The following is an 18,388-nucleotide window of genomic DNA, read 5'->3' as shown; positions in this document are numbered from 1 at the left end:
TTAGTTACTTGAATAATTTCTTTCCTCAAACGATAGTCAAGGAGATATGAGATGTCACATTTTTACACTAAAAAATAAAAAAAAAAGTTATGATGGTTAAAATTGCCTCAACAAATCCCAATTTAAGTAGTCTTGATACATGGTTACACAAATCCCAAGATTGTCACATCATCATAAACAAAACTAAGAATTCCAAATTCTAAAAGCTCAATCGGTTAGCTAGTATCAAGCTAGTATCATGGTATAAGTTACCTCAATAGATCAATTGGTGTCAAGCTATCTATCAAGACAGTAGATGCATCACTAAAATGAGAAAAACTTTGGGTAGTTTGATCATATCTTCTAGTAGTCTTTCTTGAATATCTTCTAGAAACTATCTACTAAGACTCAAATACATAAAAAGTGCATTCTGACTCGAATTTGCCAACATACAAAAATATGACCCTAATAACACATTATGACATTAACTAATGAAGTATTGCCATAACTTTTCTTTTCTAAGGACAATTAAATTCAATGCATCTATGTGCTTGAATTTAATTAGAGAACCTAATGTACTGTACATTAAAAAAACTATATGTAAGATTAATTCTTATTTTAAATAATGAGTATCAATTTCTTGTTTTCTTAAAGAAAAATAGTTAGGGTGATAAGTCTTTATGCTTGAGCCATAAGTTGATCTGAACTTCATCAATTATACATACATTCATATATGTATATATATATTTATTTTTCTTAAATGTATACTTCATGCAATTAATTTAAAAGTAATAACATTAAAACAAATGAATAACCACCTACATTTGTCTATTTATAGCATTTAAGTTTAAAAAGACATTTACTTAAATTTAGCTATACCGAAGTGAACTAAAATACTACATTAATATGGCTCAACAAAAATGCAATAACAATAAATATTATACTTAATATTTTAGATATTTGAGATTTATATATATTTTTTAATAAATTTGGATTTATATTAGGTGCTTTCAACCAAACATGTTCTTTCCCATTATGTAAGTGCACAAAAATATATCGAAGTGGACCAAAATGAATCGAAGTGACCTAAATTGACGGAATATGACCAAATGGAACAAAGTGGACCAAATGGACAGAATATGACAGAATAGAAACAAGGTGGACCAAATGGACCGATTAGGACCGAAGTCAACATAATGGACCGAACATGACCAAATTTGACCGAATAGGTCCGAAGTAGGCATACTAGACCGAAGTGGAGCAAATAAGACAGACTAGACCAAAGTGGACCGGATATAAGCAATGTGAACTAAATAGGACTAAAGTAGGCAAAATGGACCGAATAAAACTGAAGTGAACAAAATTGACCGAATAGGATGAAAGTTGACCGAATGGCCCCAAATACGACTGAAGTGGATCAAAGTGGACAGAATGGACTGAATACGACCAATTGGACCAAATAGAACCAATGTGGACTGAATGGACAGAATTGAACTAAATAAGACCGAATGGACCTAATTGGACCAAATAGAGCTTTAGTGGACAGAATGGATTAAATAGGACCGCATATGACCAAATTGGACCGAAGAGGACAGAATGGACCGAATAGAACCAATGTGAACCGAATAAGACTTTTGAATATTTATCATTTTTATTGCATTTTTAGGGCTCATATTTCTAATGTTTATTTTAGTATTTTCTTTGTATTTTTTTAACTCAAAATTAAAGAGTTTAGTCCAAATATAATAAAATTTCATACTTTTCACCCAAAAATGAAGAAAAATGAATTTTTGAGCTAAACTTGATAAGAAAACCTACAAAAAGAATCAATTTAAGGCCTAATTAGTCTAAAATGGTCCAAAGGGGGACCAAAATTGACCGAGTGGACCAAATGGGATCAAGTGGAACAAATTGGACCGAAGTAGACCTAATTGGATTGAATAGAAAAATTTTTCATTTTTAGGGAGAATAAATTATCTTCAAAAAATTTAAGAGAAAAAATTATACATTATATTACAATATAAAATAATTATTTATTCTCACGCAACGTGTGGGTCTACGACTAGTTGTTTTAATGCTGACTCAATTAGGTAACACTTATCCCCATTGAACGTCTATATAAACTGGGTTATCTACTTATCTGTGGGTTCTAGTTAGCTCAGCTGATAAAATCTCTTGTTGTCGAATAAAAGATTTAAGGTTCAAACCTCCGACTACACCGAAAAATCAATTGGTTTCTTGGCCTGATTAATGACAATGAAAAGCAGTCATTGTGAAGCAAACTTCATAGGTTAAATTCAATCATATTTGTCAAAAATAAATCAAATGGGTCAACTCTGTGATTTTTTAGCATGCCATTAACATAAACTAAAATTACCTTTTTTTTATTTGGCTTAGACAACACACTTAACTAAGAGTCTTGTAATTCAATTGGTAGGCACATTATGGTGTTTCTAAGACATCTAGAATTCAAAAACACACACTAAAATGAGGCATAACTGGACCATTAAGTTGCAAACTAGCTAGGGAAACTATTATTCATGCTAATTGATTTCTTATTAATTCAAAAAAAAATAAAAAAATCCACCAAGTTCCAAGTACATAAAAATATCTCACTTCTTAATGTTTTTGCTGCCTAGTGTCTTCTTCTTCTTGTTTTTATGTTTTTTTTTGTTTTTTTTTTTTCCCAGGTCTTCTTCAAACTAGGTATAATGTCTTTTCCTGCAACCCAAAAGTTGAAATATTAAAATCATATTACCTTCGTGGGGTCATTCAAAGAGCAAAAGTTAGCTCCAAATATGTTTATAGCTATTTTTTTCAACTTATTATAAGACGATTTATAAAACTATATATGTGTATCATTTAAACAAGTCACATAATCTATATCTATATATATATATATATATATATATATTATATATATATATATATGTATGTATCTAAAAGTTTAAGCGTACCATTTATTGTTGCTATTCTTCTAGTGAGCAACATTAGCAACCACATTATCTACCTATTTCCAACCATAATGTCCCTTTTATATTTTCATCTCTCCACAACTTTCAATCTTAATGTCACTCTTCATCTATCCCTTTTCTCTTCTTTTTATTTTTATTTTTACTTCAAATTCTTTTCTTCTTCTTCTTTTTATTTTGGTTCTACTTAGCCTCATTCTATTACTATAAATATGTCATTCTCTCTTCCATTCTATACATATTTTCCCATGTGAAAAAGGTTATTACTCTCTCTTTCATGTTTTATTTTGTGTGAATTTTTTGTTTTTTGTATCTCTACTTTAGATTGATAAATTTATATGTTCTTTAGAATTCTACTTTGGGTTGATGCAATTTGCTTTTATGTTTTTAAGTTATTATCTTTTTTTCTTTTTCTTTTTTATGGTTGTTAAATGTTATCATATTACATATAAAGATAATTTACAAGAATATAAAGTTATTCTATTATATGGCATAGCTTGGATAATTTGGTATTTGACTAATCATGACTGTATTTTTTATTCTGATGCTTCTTCTTCTCATTTTATTTTCTATTTCTCCCGAAAAATGTGATCTCTCTCTCTCTCTCTCTCTCTCTCTCTCTTTATATATATTACTTATTCTTTTTTGCAACTGTACTTTAGTTGATAAATCATTTTTTTTATAATACTATTTTGGGTCAATATGACTTGGCAATGGTTTTTTTTTTTTTTTTTTTAGTTTTCCATCACAAGTCTCTCTCTCTCTCACAGCTTTTGTTTGATTTTTTTTTTGACATGATACTTAGTTATTTTGGAAATAAGAGTTTATATTTATATCAAAATACAATCTTGGTTATGTATTTGAATGTGTCTATCAACTATTAAAATTACCCAAGATGAATATTTATAGGCTATATTTTTTTTTAATTTTTCATTGATTTATTGTTTAGTTATAACATCAAAATTAAATTATATGAATATGTAAACTTAAAACTGCCTAAGATAAATTTGTGCTCCTTGTTCGGCCAGCCCTGACAATTGGTTGGTTGCTGTTACTGGTTCAAATCGTTCTTCTATGTGCTTGTTTGGTTTAAAGCCTATATATATATATATATATATATATATATATATATATATATATATATATATATATATATATATATATATATTTTGTCAAGATTTTAAAAGTAGAAAGTAAATAATAAAAAGAATAATAATGTAGCCAGTGATGTGGAGGATGAGGAGGCTCAACAAAAGCATAATAACAATAAATGCAATATAAAGATCGTATTAAAGGCAATTAAATCTTAATAAATAATGTCTATGTAGTCTTTTTTTTTTTTTGTTGGTTAGATCATGTTCTCTTTACGTTGTTATACAAATTATTTTCTTTCATTTTGATAGGTGAAGTGTTCAATTTTAGACATAAAGTATACTTTTTTTCTACATATTATTTTAAATATTAAATTTACAATATGGTCTCTTAGAAATATCTGGGAAATATGCAGTTCCAATCTCATGTATCCATATTAGTAAACAATACCCAATCAATAGTTTGAAACTACCCTTACAATAAGAAAAATTATAAATATGATAATCTCTTTTAGGAGAATGAAAATTTTGAATAATATATTTGAAACTTAAATAATTTAGTTGTATAGGAAAAAAATTAGGAAAATATAATGCAAGATAACATAATTTAGCAAAATATAGACCGCCTAAAAAATTAATAATATCAATCAAACAAATTCAAACCATAAAATGATGATTTATTTTGTGAGATAGATAAATGAAAAATAATTTTAATTTTTTGGGAGATAAATTATTTTCCACAAAATTTAGAGAGCAAATTATATATTATACGGTTTCTAAAAAATAATTATTTATTCTCACGTATTGCATGGGTCTGCAACTAGTTCATTAAAAAAGTCATATAATTAAAACTACACACTTCGCAGTATCTTTTAATCACCATATTATGGGTTGGAGCAAAATAACTGCAAGCATATTTGAATTTGAAATTTTGAAACCAAACCTTTTCTGTCATTCAAATATATGTTGCAGTTTTTTTCATACATGTATTGGAAGTCTATGGAATATAAATCCTAACTTCACGCATTAAACTTAGAGCAACCAAAAACCGATTGGTATTTTGGTCGGATGATAAAAAACTATCATCAGAAATAGCCGCCATAGGTTGAAATCTCTCCAAAAAAAAAAAAACTTAAGAGCAACCTAAAGCAAATGATTTTATCAATTCATTTACCAATTAGGCCCATCAATGTTATTCTACAAGATAGCCACTAAACCATTTGGTTCATATAGTACTTATGCCTCTCCTCAACAAGATGCTATCTATTGTTACAAATGTATCATATATGTGGATTGAGATACAAATATATCATATATAGCAATCTAGGGTATTGCACTTGATCCAATTGCTCTCATTTATCTCACAAAATATTTTTACTTCTTCAATTTTTAACTTTTCGTTATTTACTTCTAATTTATATTCAATGGGATTGAAAGTTGCTTTTTTCAACTCTCAATTTTAGTTATTGAGAGCAATTGAACATGGCGCTCAATCCCACATATGTAATGGCCATTCACAATAGGAGGCTCCCATGATCTATGGGACCCATTTGTTGGAAGAGAGCTTGCTGCGTGTATCTAAAACAAGTGATAATTACTCCTTCTCAATAAGGTGAGTGCCTATGCAAATTGCAATGCAACAACTTGAGGGTGTGATACTCTAAAACCTTAGGCCAAAAAAAATAAAAGAAAAAAAGTTTACTACATGACTAATGTCCCTGTGTATCACCACTAGCTTCTATTTCAGTCCTTAGCAAGGCCCAACTGTATCAATCATCATTTTAAAAACACATTACTAACTCAAGGCAGGATGGGTAGCCCTGCCTCCATAACACTTTTGAGTAATGGTACAAACTCAATATGTTTTACAATTTTTTCACAATTGTTGATATGGACTATTGTGATCTATGCAACATCATTTAAGATGTGGTTCAAAGTAGAATATGATGGTCCAAATAACGGAACTTTCACAGGACCACCCGTGAAAACCCCAAGTCTGGTTTTGCTTGCTCATGACCGTTGTTACTAAAACATTGTGGCCCCATACAAATAAAGCCTAGACCGATTGTCTGTTGAACTAGGCTCTTGTGTGCCACAATATTCAATGGTCCTGTAAAAACCCCAAGTCTGCAGGTTTTGTTTGCTCATGACCGTTGTTACTAAAACATTGTGGCCCCATACAAATAAAGCCAAGACCGATAGTCTGTTGAACTAGGCTAGTGTGCCACAATATTCAACCTGTTTGACGCATCCAGCTATAGGAGCTGATCAGCGAGTACATCAAGTTGCACTAAAAGTAAAACTTAAAATAAATGATATTCAAAATGTATTAAATGACAGTAATGATAGTCATCAAAAGCCTTCGCTGAAAAATTGACAACTGGAGAACTCTCAGTCCATATGCGCAATCCTTAGTCAAACCTTTTTTTCTTGGGGTCTCAACCACAAAAAATAAAAATAAAAAATGTTCCATGTTCAGAAACCATTTGCACAAACAAGGATGTGCTGAAAAAAAAAATGTTCAAGTCTTTGATTCTAATCATTCTCTTCTTCAAATTTTGCACTTCCCTTGACACCTTAACAACAAACCAATCCATCAAGGATGGCCAATCTTTGATTTCCAAACACAACTATTTTGCCTTGGGCTTCTTCAGCCCTGGCAACTCAAGCTACAGGTATCTTGGCATTTGGTATGTCAAAATGACAACACAAACTGTTGTGTGGGTTGCAAATAGGAACCATCCTATTATTGATTCTTCTGGAGTTCTCTCAATCAACCAATATGGAGATCTTGTCCTCCATGACAGTAATAACCTTCTACTTTGGTCTACAAATGTTTCTGTCCAAGACCAAGTGACAACCTCCTCGGTAGCTCAGCTTCTTGATTCAGGAAACTTGGTATTAGTCCAGGACAATAACGAACATGTGTGGCAAAGCTTTGACTATCCTACAGATACTCAGCTTCCAAACATGAAGCTTGGTTTGAATCTTCAAACTGGGATTCACATATTCCTAACATCTTGGAAGTCAAAAGATGACCCTGGAACTGGAAACTATAGCCTTAAGATAAATCCTAATGGCTCTCCACAAGTGTTTTTGTACAAGGGTTCAACCCCATATTGGAGAACTCCTTATTCGCCAGGGAATAATGTATTCGCTGCAATAAGCTTATCATATAAACAGTTCTTTTTTGTTAACAACCAAGATGAAATATCTGCCTACTACTCTAATGATGACCCTTCCATCATGTCAATAGTAGTGTTGGACAACACTGGATTGCTTCGGGATCTTATGTCGGATGATGGTGTTCATCAGTGGAAGGAACAATGGTCAGCACCTAAATACCGGTGTGACAAGTATGGGCAATGTGGTCCGTATAGTAAATGCAATCCTGATAATATTAATAAGTTTGAGTGCATGTGTCTGCCAGGGTATGAGCCTAAGTCTCCAAGGGATTGGATTTTTAGGGATGGTTCTGAGGGTTGTGTGAGGAAGAACTCGGGGTTGTCCATGTGTAAAAATGGAGAAGGGTTTGTTAAATTGGAGCGTTTGAAACTTCCCGATTCATCAATTGATGGAGCTTTGATAGGCACAAGTATGAGTAGCTCAAAGTGTGAGCAGGCATGCTTGACAAATTGTTCTTGCACAGCTTTTAGCAGCACGAATATTGATGGGAAGGGAACCAGATGCTTCGCATGGTATGGTGAATTAATCGACACTTTACAGTTTACAGATGAAGGGTCAGAACTAAATGTTCGTGTAGATGCAACTGAGTTAGGTAGCATTCTTCACTTGCTTGCATTTTCTTATAATTTTCATTCTCTCTTTTTCAATTTCTGAATCATGTTTTCTTCATACTTTCTTTCTTTTCTTTTCTTTTTTCCTTCAGCTAAGTATATAAGGAAATCCAAAGGTTCACTTAGCAAGAAGAGGAAGCTGGCTTTAGTATTAGTGTCTATTGCTGTGTCAATGTTTCCTGTATCCTTTCTAGCCTATATTTGGCTAATGAAGAAGAAAAATAAAAAGAAAAAGAAAAAAGGTAAATAAAGTCACTTGTGCATTGTATTGTTCTCATATACATATGTTCGGCTCAGCTATGACAAAATGTCCCATATATCAGGAGTCATTTAGATTAGTCCACATGATGTGAGCTATATTATATAGATGCTCAATTACAAAGTAATATTAAGCAATGTCTCTCAATTATGTTTAGGGACAGTGAAGAGAAAAGTGCACAATCAATCATTACATATTACGAGTACCAACAGCTCTTTTGAGGGGAATGAGCTCAAGGATAGTGGTACACATCGAGATTTACTGATTTTCGATCTAAGCTGCATAGTTGCTGCCACAGAAAATTTTTCTCCTACCAACAAACTTGGGCAAGGTGGTTTTGGCTCTGTATATAAGGTACAATTACAATTCATAGACATTGTTGATATCTTTCAAATTTTTTATCATTTTATATTCCATTACTGTAAGATAGGACCAAAGTTATTGAAGAAGCGGATAGAGCTTTGTTGCTTTAAAATAACGGTCATGAGTAAGCTTAAGTTTGAGTCATGATTTCAGGGTCTATTATCTAATGGACAACAAATAGCTGTAAAAAGGCTGTCCAAGAGTTCTAGACAAGGAATAGAAGAATTCAAAAATGAAGTTATGTTGATTGCGAAACTTCAACACAGGAATCTTGTCAAACTGTTAGGTTGTTGCATTCAGGAGGAAGAAAAGATGCTTATTTATGAATACATGCCCAACAAAAGTTTAGACTCTTTTATTTTTGGTATGTCTTCTTTCTAAAAATCTATAACCTTCATGATGTGCCTTTATTATATATGTGCAAAAAAGAATATATTTGAAGTACCTAAAACCATGTATTTCAGCACTATTACATCACATTTTGAGTATACTTGAACAAATTTTATTGTAGATCATACAAGAAGTTCATTCCTAAATTGGAGTAAACGCTTTGAAATCATTATTGGGATTGCTCGGGGGATTTTGTATCTTCATCAAGACTCAAGATTGAAGATTATCCATAGAGATCTTAAAACCAGCAATGTCCTGCTAGATGCTGAGATGACTCCCAAGATTTCAGATTTTGGCATGGCTCGTATATTCAAAGAGGGCCAAACTCAAGACAAGACAGCCAGAGTTGTCGGAACATAGTAAGTATAAAATATGCATAAGCATAGACACACACTGGAATTGCACGCATACAAATAAGTTAAAACATTATTCAAACTTTAAGATTACTTTTGATACTGGTTACCTACAGTGGTTATATGTCACCAGAGTATGCAGTATTTGGAAAGTTTTCAACAAAATCAGATGTCTTTAGTTTAGGGGTCATCTTATTGGAGATCGTAAGTGGCAAAAAGAATAGTGATTCTTATCAGGAGCACCCTTCCGTAACTTTAATAGGGCATGTAAGTAACAGAAAACAACAATCTTTTACCGTTTGCATGTACAGTACAACTTTTTTTATATAATACTACCAACCACAGGTCTGGGAACTATGGAGAGAAGATAGAGCTTTGGATATAGTTGATTCATCGATAAAGGAGTCATGTGTTTTTGATGAAGTCTTGAGATGCATTCAAGTTGGGTTGTTATGTGTACAAGAAGAAGTAGTAGATCGACCAACTATGTTAGCAGTTCATCTCATGCTGAGTAGTGAAAGAACTCTTCCTTCTCCTAAACAACCTGCTTTCATTTTCAGAGGACCTTCCAAAAAATTGGACTCAGTCACAGGAGTTTCTTGTTCTATAAATGAAGTGACAATAACTGAGTCTGAAGCTAGATAAAGGTAATGATTCTTGTTTAAACAATGAGACATCCTTAGTAGATTTTTCTCTCTCTTTCTTAACAGCACACTATTGCCTATTACACCCCTCTTATGCCATTTGCATATATAATATGTAGTACTAGGATTTTGTATTGAAAAAATGAGGCATTTTTGTTTAGATCTCATAGGTTCAAGTATGTGGTAAGCAAACTCAGAGAGTTAGGAGCCATTGAAACATAATTAAGTTGAGCAAAACTAATCAAAACGATTATACTTGGGATCCCTGTGGCTGTGATACTTCACGCTAAGTGCTTCCTTGACTCTTTTCTTGTCTTTTATTGTATAGTTTAAACAGGTACTTATGACAGCATGTCTGGACTAGCTAAACCAACACAATTGACGATTTCGTCAAAGATTGCGGAGACTGTTATGTTATATCAAGTGCAAACGAATTTGAGGCCTAATTGGACCATTAAGTAGCAAGCTAGGCAAACTATTAGCTGGAGAATTGATTTTTTCTTGTTCACAAAGTGCTTCTTTATATCTTTGCTTCCCAAATATCTTTTCTTGCAAGTTCAAAAAAAAAAAATCTCTTCTTTTATATTAGAAATTTAAACAAGTTAAAATCATTGTACCTCCATAGGGATCATTCAAATATATGTAGCAGTACGAATGTGAAATTCTGTTACATATAAACTCCAACTTGACCCATCAATCTTAGATCAACCCAAAACAAATGATTTTATCAATTCATTAACCGACTCACTATAAAAAGCGAATCAATATTAACTTCAAGATCACTGTCCTTGAGTATATCTATCTTTAATTTTGGTCCAGGTGGCTGTAAAAGCATAAACCTTGCTATAGTAACTTGAAAATTCGATTAAATCCTGAAGTTGATAAAAAAGGAGCTAAAAAAGATTACCTTTTCAAGTTTTCATCTGATGGAACAATAATATTGGGAATGTAACGTCTAAGCTTTAAGAAAAAAAAAATAAGGGGCATGGTCAGATTTTAATTTGCATTCACATGTGCCCCCCACCTATCCACCACTTCCCACCACTCTTTTTCACACCATCTCTTCTCTCTTTTGGCGGGCCATCTCTCTTCTTTTCATTTTCTATCTCTTCTCTTCACTTAAACACCTACACTCATTTCCCACTCTCCCACCAGGTTCCACTCCAAACCACCATCTCACCATCATTTTTTCAGCAATATCACCGAAAAATCTTTAGAAACCTCTAAGCATCTTCATCCTTTTTATTTGAGATAAAAATTTCTAATCTTTTTTGTGAGTTTTATATTTTGGTTGAGGTTATATTTTTATCTAAGCTTTGATTTTGATAATGATACTCGTGATTTGTAAGTCTTGGAAATGATATTTATGTGTTTATATGTATGGGCTTTGTCTTGGTGGATTTATTTGATGAGTGGGTTTATAGTTTTTACCATGGTGACTATCTAAGTGGTAAAGATTTGAGAGTTTTGGCTTTTTAATGTGAAATAAATAGTGAATATAATTTTTATTGATTATTTGGAGCTAGTCAAAGATTCAAATTGTTTGTTTTGGAGAATATTATGAATTTTGGTATCATTGGTCTCTTGTTGATGTGGTGTAAATATTGTGGGAAATACTTATAAATTGTTGAGGTTTTGATGTTAGATATAATACCTTCAATCATTATGAGTATTATGGGAGTCTATACCTTGTAACTTAATTGTTGAGAAGATTGAAAGGCTATGAATGTCAAATGGTCCCACAAGCGCTTTCACCCACCCCCGAATAAGCGAATCCTTTTTCAAAGCCTTTTTGCCCAAAAGAGAGATCCATTCTCAGGGGAATCGTAGGCTTCAAATTGATTCATAGTGGAATACATTGTTTTTGAGATTAAGTGCTAGGCTTGCCTAATTAAATGCTTATTTGGCAATTCGTAATTTGTAACTAAATACAATTTCAAGCTTTACGCTTATTATGATAGGTTTGCTTGATATTGTTTAGGTTTTAGTTAATCTCCTTTGGCGCTTGGAAAATTGAGCTCTTTGTGTTGGAAAGTTAATCTCCTTCGGGCCAAACACATTTTGCAAAATTATATATGAATATATGTTTTTTTTAAAGTCTTGTGTTGTGACCCTATCATATATTATTATGTATGAAAAGTGTATCATATTTGATATTGCATTTGGGGAAATGCATGAATTGTTGACATGGAAAATATGAGCATTTTTTATTTGATCTTTGATAAGGAAATCAGTGATTTTATGGTATGTTAGAAAATTTAAAGATGCTTATTTTGTTTTGTTATGTGGGAAATTGATAAAAAATCTCTTGACAAGAATGAAGTTGAAAACTTTACGAACTTTGTAGAAGTTAAATTATTTAAGATTTTTCTGAAATTATCTAGATATAAACTATGTATTTGAAAGTAATGTAACATGTGAGCTTTATGTGGTTTTAACACTATGTCATGTGTGATTTTTCGGTGATCACCCGATTTGGTTTTCGTAGTCTTTGTGACAACGGAATTAGATCCATGTTAATGCCCTTTCACTTTAGATGACACGTTCTTCCCTATTGCCCATGGGGGAGAGAGGTTCCTTGATTGTGTATGGGTGAGACTGCTACCCATGGGGCCAAAAGACCACATGTAAAAGAGGTCCTATGTGACGCGTTCTCCCTGCTTATGGGGGGAGAGAAAAACCTTGAGGTTTTGGGTGAGGCTGTTGCCAATAGGGCCAAGAGACTGCATATTAGAGGGAACAATATCATGTTAGTTATGAATGGATGGATCCCTAACTTGTCTATTTGGTAGTGTGGTATATTTGTGATAACTTATCGTATATTAGATTTTATGGCTTTGGAAATTATATAGTTAGTGCTCACAAATTAGTGTATAGTTTCATGGTATTATTTTTCGAAACTTTGTGTTCATTATTTTTCATTCTTGTCATATTATTATTGAAAATGATCTTGCAGTATTCAGTTAGAAATTTTCCAAATTAAACCATGCTTTGTAATTGTTCATCATCATGAAACTTGCATTTTCCCCACCCCTATGAATTATGCTACTTACTGGGTTTTGACTCATCTCACCCTCTAACATTTTTTCAGATTAATTAGTTATACCTTGGGTATAAAGCTTACGTCATTGGTGATGATTGGAGTGCTATATTAAATTTGGAGACTTTTGTTGTAAATGGTTGATGACTCGATCTTGCTATGTGCAACGAGACCTTAATTAATTGTATTGGAGGTTAGTCGCTTGAGGTTTGTTAGCCTTTAGCATGGTAGGCCTAGACTCAATGTTGAGGTCCTTATTCTTGATAAGATTGTGATTTTGTGTAATCCAATTGGAGTTTTGTAATATATTCATGTATTATGTGGAGGGACATGATTTTTAGTTATTATTCATAAATATGTTATAAAGCTCTGACTTGTAATGTAGAGATTTTAGTATGTTCATATATTTTTATCTGTGGAAAAAAAATAAATAAATAAAGATCTCCTATAGTTTGATTTGCCAAAAAGGAAAAATCTACAAGTACCTTTGGGATGTATTTTTCATACTTTGGACTCTTTTGGGTTTGGGGCATGACAGGGAATACTACTGGTCACCCCGAATTATTAGTGTTTCCTTCACTCAAATAACACCACATTCACAACATGGTAGACAAAGTTACAGCGCTTCCCCAGTTTCATGGACTCGGGTATGATGTTGCATAGGAGCGAACATTATATTTTCCTTCATATATACCAATTTACCTACATAATGTGAGTTGCCTGTGACCAATGGTAGATTCAGAATTTTTTTTTATGAAGGCTAAACTAGATAGAACAAAATTTTAAGTTAGAATATATATATACACACACACACATATATATATATATATTTATTTATTTATTTATTTATCGAACACAAGTATATAAATATAACAAATAACCCTATTCAAAAAATTAATAATAATATCAAATAAAAAAACTTAATTTAATTACTTGAATTAAGTAACCATTAACTATCATCAATACAAATATATGAAGCAAACATGTGGAGTAGAAGTGCCTATTATGTGGCTCCTGAAGTTTTACATAGATCAATGTAAATATATGATATAAAACAGCCCTTAAAATAATAATATAATAAAGAAAAGTATTAAAAGTGTATTGGAAATTGGAAACCACTTACATATACCTAGGTTTCTCAAAAAATAAAAAATAAAATAAAAACTTATACTCTGTGTTGATGCCCATTATTGATAAGAGGCCCAATAGCAAAAGAAGCCCAACAATAAGGGAAATGAAAGGAAGACGATGGGCAAAATGGTAAAAAAAAAAAGAGGTAATAAGCCTAGTAGACTGACATGGCAGGAATGATGGCCAGCAAGCCCATAAAAGTAACAAGAGGTAAAAGAAAGTAGTAAGTGGGCTGAGGAAGCCGAAGGAATGAAGTGGTAAGCACATGGGGACAATGAGAGGTAAAGAAGAAGTAAATTGGCTAAAGAGGCCCAAGGAATAAAGTGGTAAACTCAATGGGCTAACATGGTTGGAACAATAGCCAACAAGCTCATAAAAGTGATAAAAGGTAAAAATATAGTAAATGAGCCGAAGAAGCCCAAATGAGAGAATTAATGGGTCAATGGGCTAACACGGCAGGAACACCAGCTAGTAAGCCCACAAAGGTAATAAGAAGTAAAAGCAAGACAAGCCAGTTAGGGAGGCCTAAATAAAGAAGCAGCAAACACAATGAAGCAGCATGGCAAGATTAATGGCTAAACGGCCCACGACCATGAAGAAGAGAGACAAAAACGTGGGCCTAGTAGGCTATGGAGACAAAGGCCTTTGCCTAGACAATACCCAACCCAAGAAGGGATCAAAGGAAGAAAACATAGGCCCAAAAGCCCACACATCCTTCACGCCACAATGGATAAGCACAAACTAGTACACACAGCAAAATGAGACAACGCAAGAGTAGCAGAAATGGCGTGAAGGGCAAAAGGAGACAAACACAAACGAAGTGGAACTCGCTTAGAGAACCATGGCACCACCTACTTGTACCTAGCCAATACATTGGAGGTGGGCGATGGGTCAAGATATTCAGAGGGTGTGGTTTGACGGTGGGAAAAAAAGGGGGGTATATTCTAGGGTTTCCGCCTAAGCCTCTTTAGGATAATGAGAGGTAAAGAAGAAGTAAATGAGCCAAAGAAGCCCAAGGAATAAAGTGGTAAAATTAATGGGCTAACATGGTAGGAATAATGACCAACAAGCCCATAAGAGTGATAAGAGGTAAAGATGTAGTAAATGAGCAGAGGAAGCCCAAAGGAGAGAATTAATAGCTCAATGGGCTAAGACGGCAAGAACATTAGCTAGTAAGCCCACGGAGGTTATAAGAAGTAAAAGCAAGGCAAGGCAGTTAAGGAGCCCCAAACAAAGAGGTAGCAAACACAATGAAGCAGTATGGCAAGATTAATGGCTAAAAGGCCCATAACTATGAAGAAGAGAGACAAAAACGTGGGCCTAGTAGGCTATGGAGACAAAGGCCTTCGCCTATACAATACCCAACCCAGGAAAGGATAACAGAAAGAAAACATAGGCCCAAAAGCCCACATATCCTTCACCCCACAATGTATAAGCACAAACCAGTGCACACAGAAGAATGAGACAATGCAAGAGCAGTAGAAATGGCGTAAAGGGCAGAAGGAGACAAACACAAACGAAGCGAAACTCACACAAAGGATCAAGGCACCACCTACTTGTACCTAACCAATACATAGGAGGTGGGCATGGGTCAAGATATTCAGAGGGTGTGGTTTGGCAATGGGGAGAAAGGGGGGGTCTATTCTAGGGTTCCCGCCTAAGCTTCTTTGGGGGAATGTCTTGTTGGGATAGCATTTCACCCAAAAGAAGTAAGTGTGAGTTGGGACCACTTAATGCATGCCATAGAAGTAGGTGTTGAGGTAACTTAATCCTTATCCATTAAGGTAAAAACAGTAACAAAGAAAGGTAAGAAACAAGACAAGTAATTTTGTCTAGAAATAGAGAGTGGTGCAACCAACACACTCTGGGTAGAGGTAGTGACTGGATAACCAGCTTAGTGGGTAGTCTTAGAGAGATGCCCACTGTAAATACTGCACATTGTACTCCTTACGACTTAGGCCCACATTCCCTAATGATGCTCAAACTCTAAGGCCTAAGGTCAGTTTAGATACTAATCAAATATCAAATTGACTTGAGAAGTGTTAAAATAGAAAATATAACCTTTTAAATGAGCAAAAATATATTTTGAAAATAAAATGACCAAAGAGGCCCTCGGCCCACGTACATGGGCAGTGCCCTATGTATGTAGGCCAAAGCATGCATACACAATTACATTCCTACATACGCAACTAGGGTTTCAGAAGCATGAAAAATGCAAGTTTTCTGCAATAATGGCTGAGGTTTGGAATGAATCTCACATTGTCTAGGCGCCATTCCAAACCACAATTTTTTCACTATTAAAAACCTTACATGGTACATTTTCAAAACACAGAAATCTCACGAGAAAAACCTAAGATTCACTAGAAAATAGTAAATCAAAAGAGAGTTTTTCACAAAATACCCTCAAGTCAAATTTATTTGATTGGGACCTCTTTTGGCCCCAATCCTTTTAGTTTAAGATTACTAATCGCTTGTTTAATGACTTATGATAGATTTGATTGAAGGAAACGGTCAAAATCAAAGCTTGGGAACTCCTTTTTGAGGTATCAAGCTTCAACCCTTTCTTTTCTTTTTTTCTTTTTATTTTGTGTTTTAATCTTGTTTCTTTGCTTAGTTTATGTTTTTACATGTTTGTTTAGCTTTTTTTATGCTTATTTGTTGCTCTGAGCATGCACAGTTGTTAGAATTAGGATTTTTTTTGTTTGTGCTCTGTTTTCTATTTTGGGTTTTTGGGTTAGGATTTTGAACAAGTCCCACGCATGCATGTCATAAGCATGCGTACGTAGGTTAAATCCTGCGTATGCAGGTACTTGCCTAGAAACCATAATTCAGATTTCTTACGTTATTTGGTTTGCTTGTTTCACATGTTTTACTTCTATTTAAACCCTTTTCTTATGTTTATACTTATCAGAGTCTCTATCTTATATGCTTGTTTGTCTTTAACATGCTTAGATTAGGGTTTTATGTTCATGTCTTGTTTAAATACCATGCCATTCATTCACATATGTGCTGTGTTGCTGAAAGGTAAGTGAGGTAAGTCATGCTTTCACATGAACATACATATTGGTTATTTAATCCTCCCTTGATATATATGTATGAATTGATGCCTTGCTGTTAATCTATGACATGATTTGCTTGTTGCCATATTGATGTTTATGCTTGTTACCATGTTTGGGCTGCTCCCCTGCCTTCAGAAGTATGATATGTTTTTCACATGCTAGATGAATGTTAGGGTTTGTATATGTGTGTGGTTTGGCTTCTTTTTGCTTTATGGATAGATGAGTATTTTGTTTTGGGATGAATGATGCCATGTTGCATGCTAGATGCATGTTAGCGTGTGTGTGAGTTAGAAAACAAGTAGTGAACATGTTTTTAACAAGGTTAAGGTATAAGACACAATGATGAGAGATCAACCTTAGGGTTGGGCGATCTTAGGTGCCTAACACCTTCCCAAGAGTACACCTAAACGCCGAATCTATACTCTAGTAGTAAGATCAAAGCTCCTTCTTCGAAAGGGCGCTATATATATGGTTCCTAAACCATTGCAAAAAAACTAGGTGATGACTCCAAGACCCCTTGTGTCCACACCCACAAGAAACCAAAAATGGTTGAGGGACAAAAGGGGTAAATTCTATAATGGCAAACGGTATAAAGGGGGTAGCCATGAACACTAAAAGAGAAGAGGAAGCAAGAGGTAGGAAAGAATAAGGAGGAGAAAACACGGAGAGAAAAAGAAAAGATAAAAAATAAAAATAAAAAAAACCAAGTAAAATGAAAAAGAAAGTAGTGTGGTAGGAATAGAGGCATGCATTGATTGACCTCCTTTTCTCTCCCTCTTGACATGCCCACTCTCTAAAGGTTGTGAATCGAAGATTAAACCACTTAGGCCCTTTCTCCAGAATGAGTAATTTCTATGGCAGAAATCTTTGTTAAGGTCACCCGTGTTGGAGATTGGTTCCCTTCTTGAGTTCGTTTCTATTGAACAACTTAGCCCATAATCCAACAGACAAGTTATTTTCATCATGCTTACTGAAGCGATCTTCCTACTGCTTGAATAGAAGTTACCAAGTTATCTACTTTTTTCTGATGTAGTGTTATTTCTGCTTGTTGAATTATTCTGCTATAACCTTGTTAACTTTATTCACGATGTTAGCTTTATTTAGCACATTTTATTATTATAGTTATCCTGCTGTAGTGTATTCCTTCCGTAATACTTGTAACAGTCACTCCTGCTGTGACCACACCTTGTGTCCAGCCCACAGCACTCACGTCAGAATACAAGCTTTATTGAGCACATTTTATTATTATAGTTATCCTACTGTAGTGTATTCCTTCCGTAATACTTGTAACAATCACTCCTGCTGTGACC

At 33.8% G+C, this 18,388-nt stretch overlaps 1 protein-coding gene across 2 annotated transcripts; it reads left to right on the top strand.

The window, feature by feature from the left end:
• The first annotated feature begins 6,495 nt into the window (after positions 1–6,495).
• Positions 6,496–13,270, top strand: LOC142635996 (G-type lectin S-receptor-like serine/threonine-protein kinase RKS1). 2 transcript variants are annotated; one of them, XM_075810052.1, is made up of 8 exons: positions 6,496–7,820; positions 7,932–8,081; positions 8,256–8,452; positions 8,615–8,825; positions 8,973–9,210; positions 9,321–9,471; positions 9,550–9,851; positions 10,177–10,378. In XM_075810052.1, the coding sequence occupies exons 1-7, from the start codon at positions 6,560–6,562 to the stop codon at positions 9,847–9,849; spliced, it is 2,508 nt and encodes an 835-aa protein (XP_075666167.1). In that variant the 5' UTR covers positions 6,496–6,559; the 3' UTR covers positions 9,850–9,851; positions 10,177–10,378. The 2 variants fall into 2 exon arrangements, with proteins under 2 accessions (XP_075666167.1, XP_075666168.1); XM_075810053.1 differs by lacking the exon at positions 10,177–10,378 and adding an exon at positions 12,940–13,270 and having other exon boundaries at positions 6,502–7,820.
• The last annotated feature ends 5,118 nt before the right edge of the window (positions 13,271–18,388 follow it).

The sequence above is a fragment of the Castanea sativa genome, chromosome 5 (assembly GCF_040712315.1).
Source record: "Castanea sativa cultivar Marrone di Chiusa Pesio chromosome 5, ASM4071231v1".
Classification (NCBI taxonomy): Eukaryota; Viridiplantae; Streptophyta; class Magnoliopsida; order Fagales; family Fagaceae; genus Castanea; species Castanea sativa.
This window is presented reverse-complemented; position numbering and strand designations above follow the sequence as displayed.

Excerpts from the sequence above, each read along its gene's own strand:
- LOC142635996 (XM_075810053.1), top strand. The coding sequence starts at position 6,560 with ATGTTCAAGTCTTTGATTCTAATCATTCTCTTCTTCAAATTTTGCACT. Across the intron at positions 8,453-8,614 it reads GTTTTGGCTCTGTATATAAG|GGTCTATTATCTAATGGACA; the intron begins GTACAATTACAA and ends TCATGATTTCAG. Across the intron at positions 8,826-8,972 it reads TTTAGACTCTTTTATTTTTG|ATCATACAAGAAGTTCATTC; the intron begins GTATGTCTTCTT and ends ATTTTATTGTAG.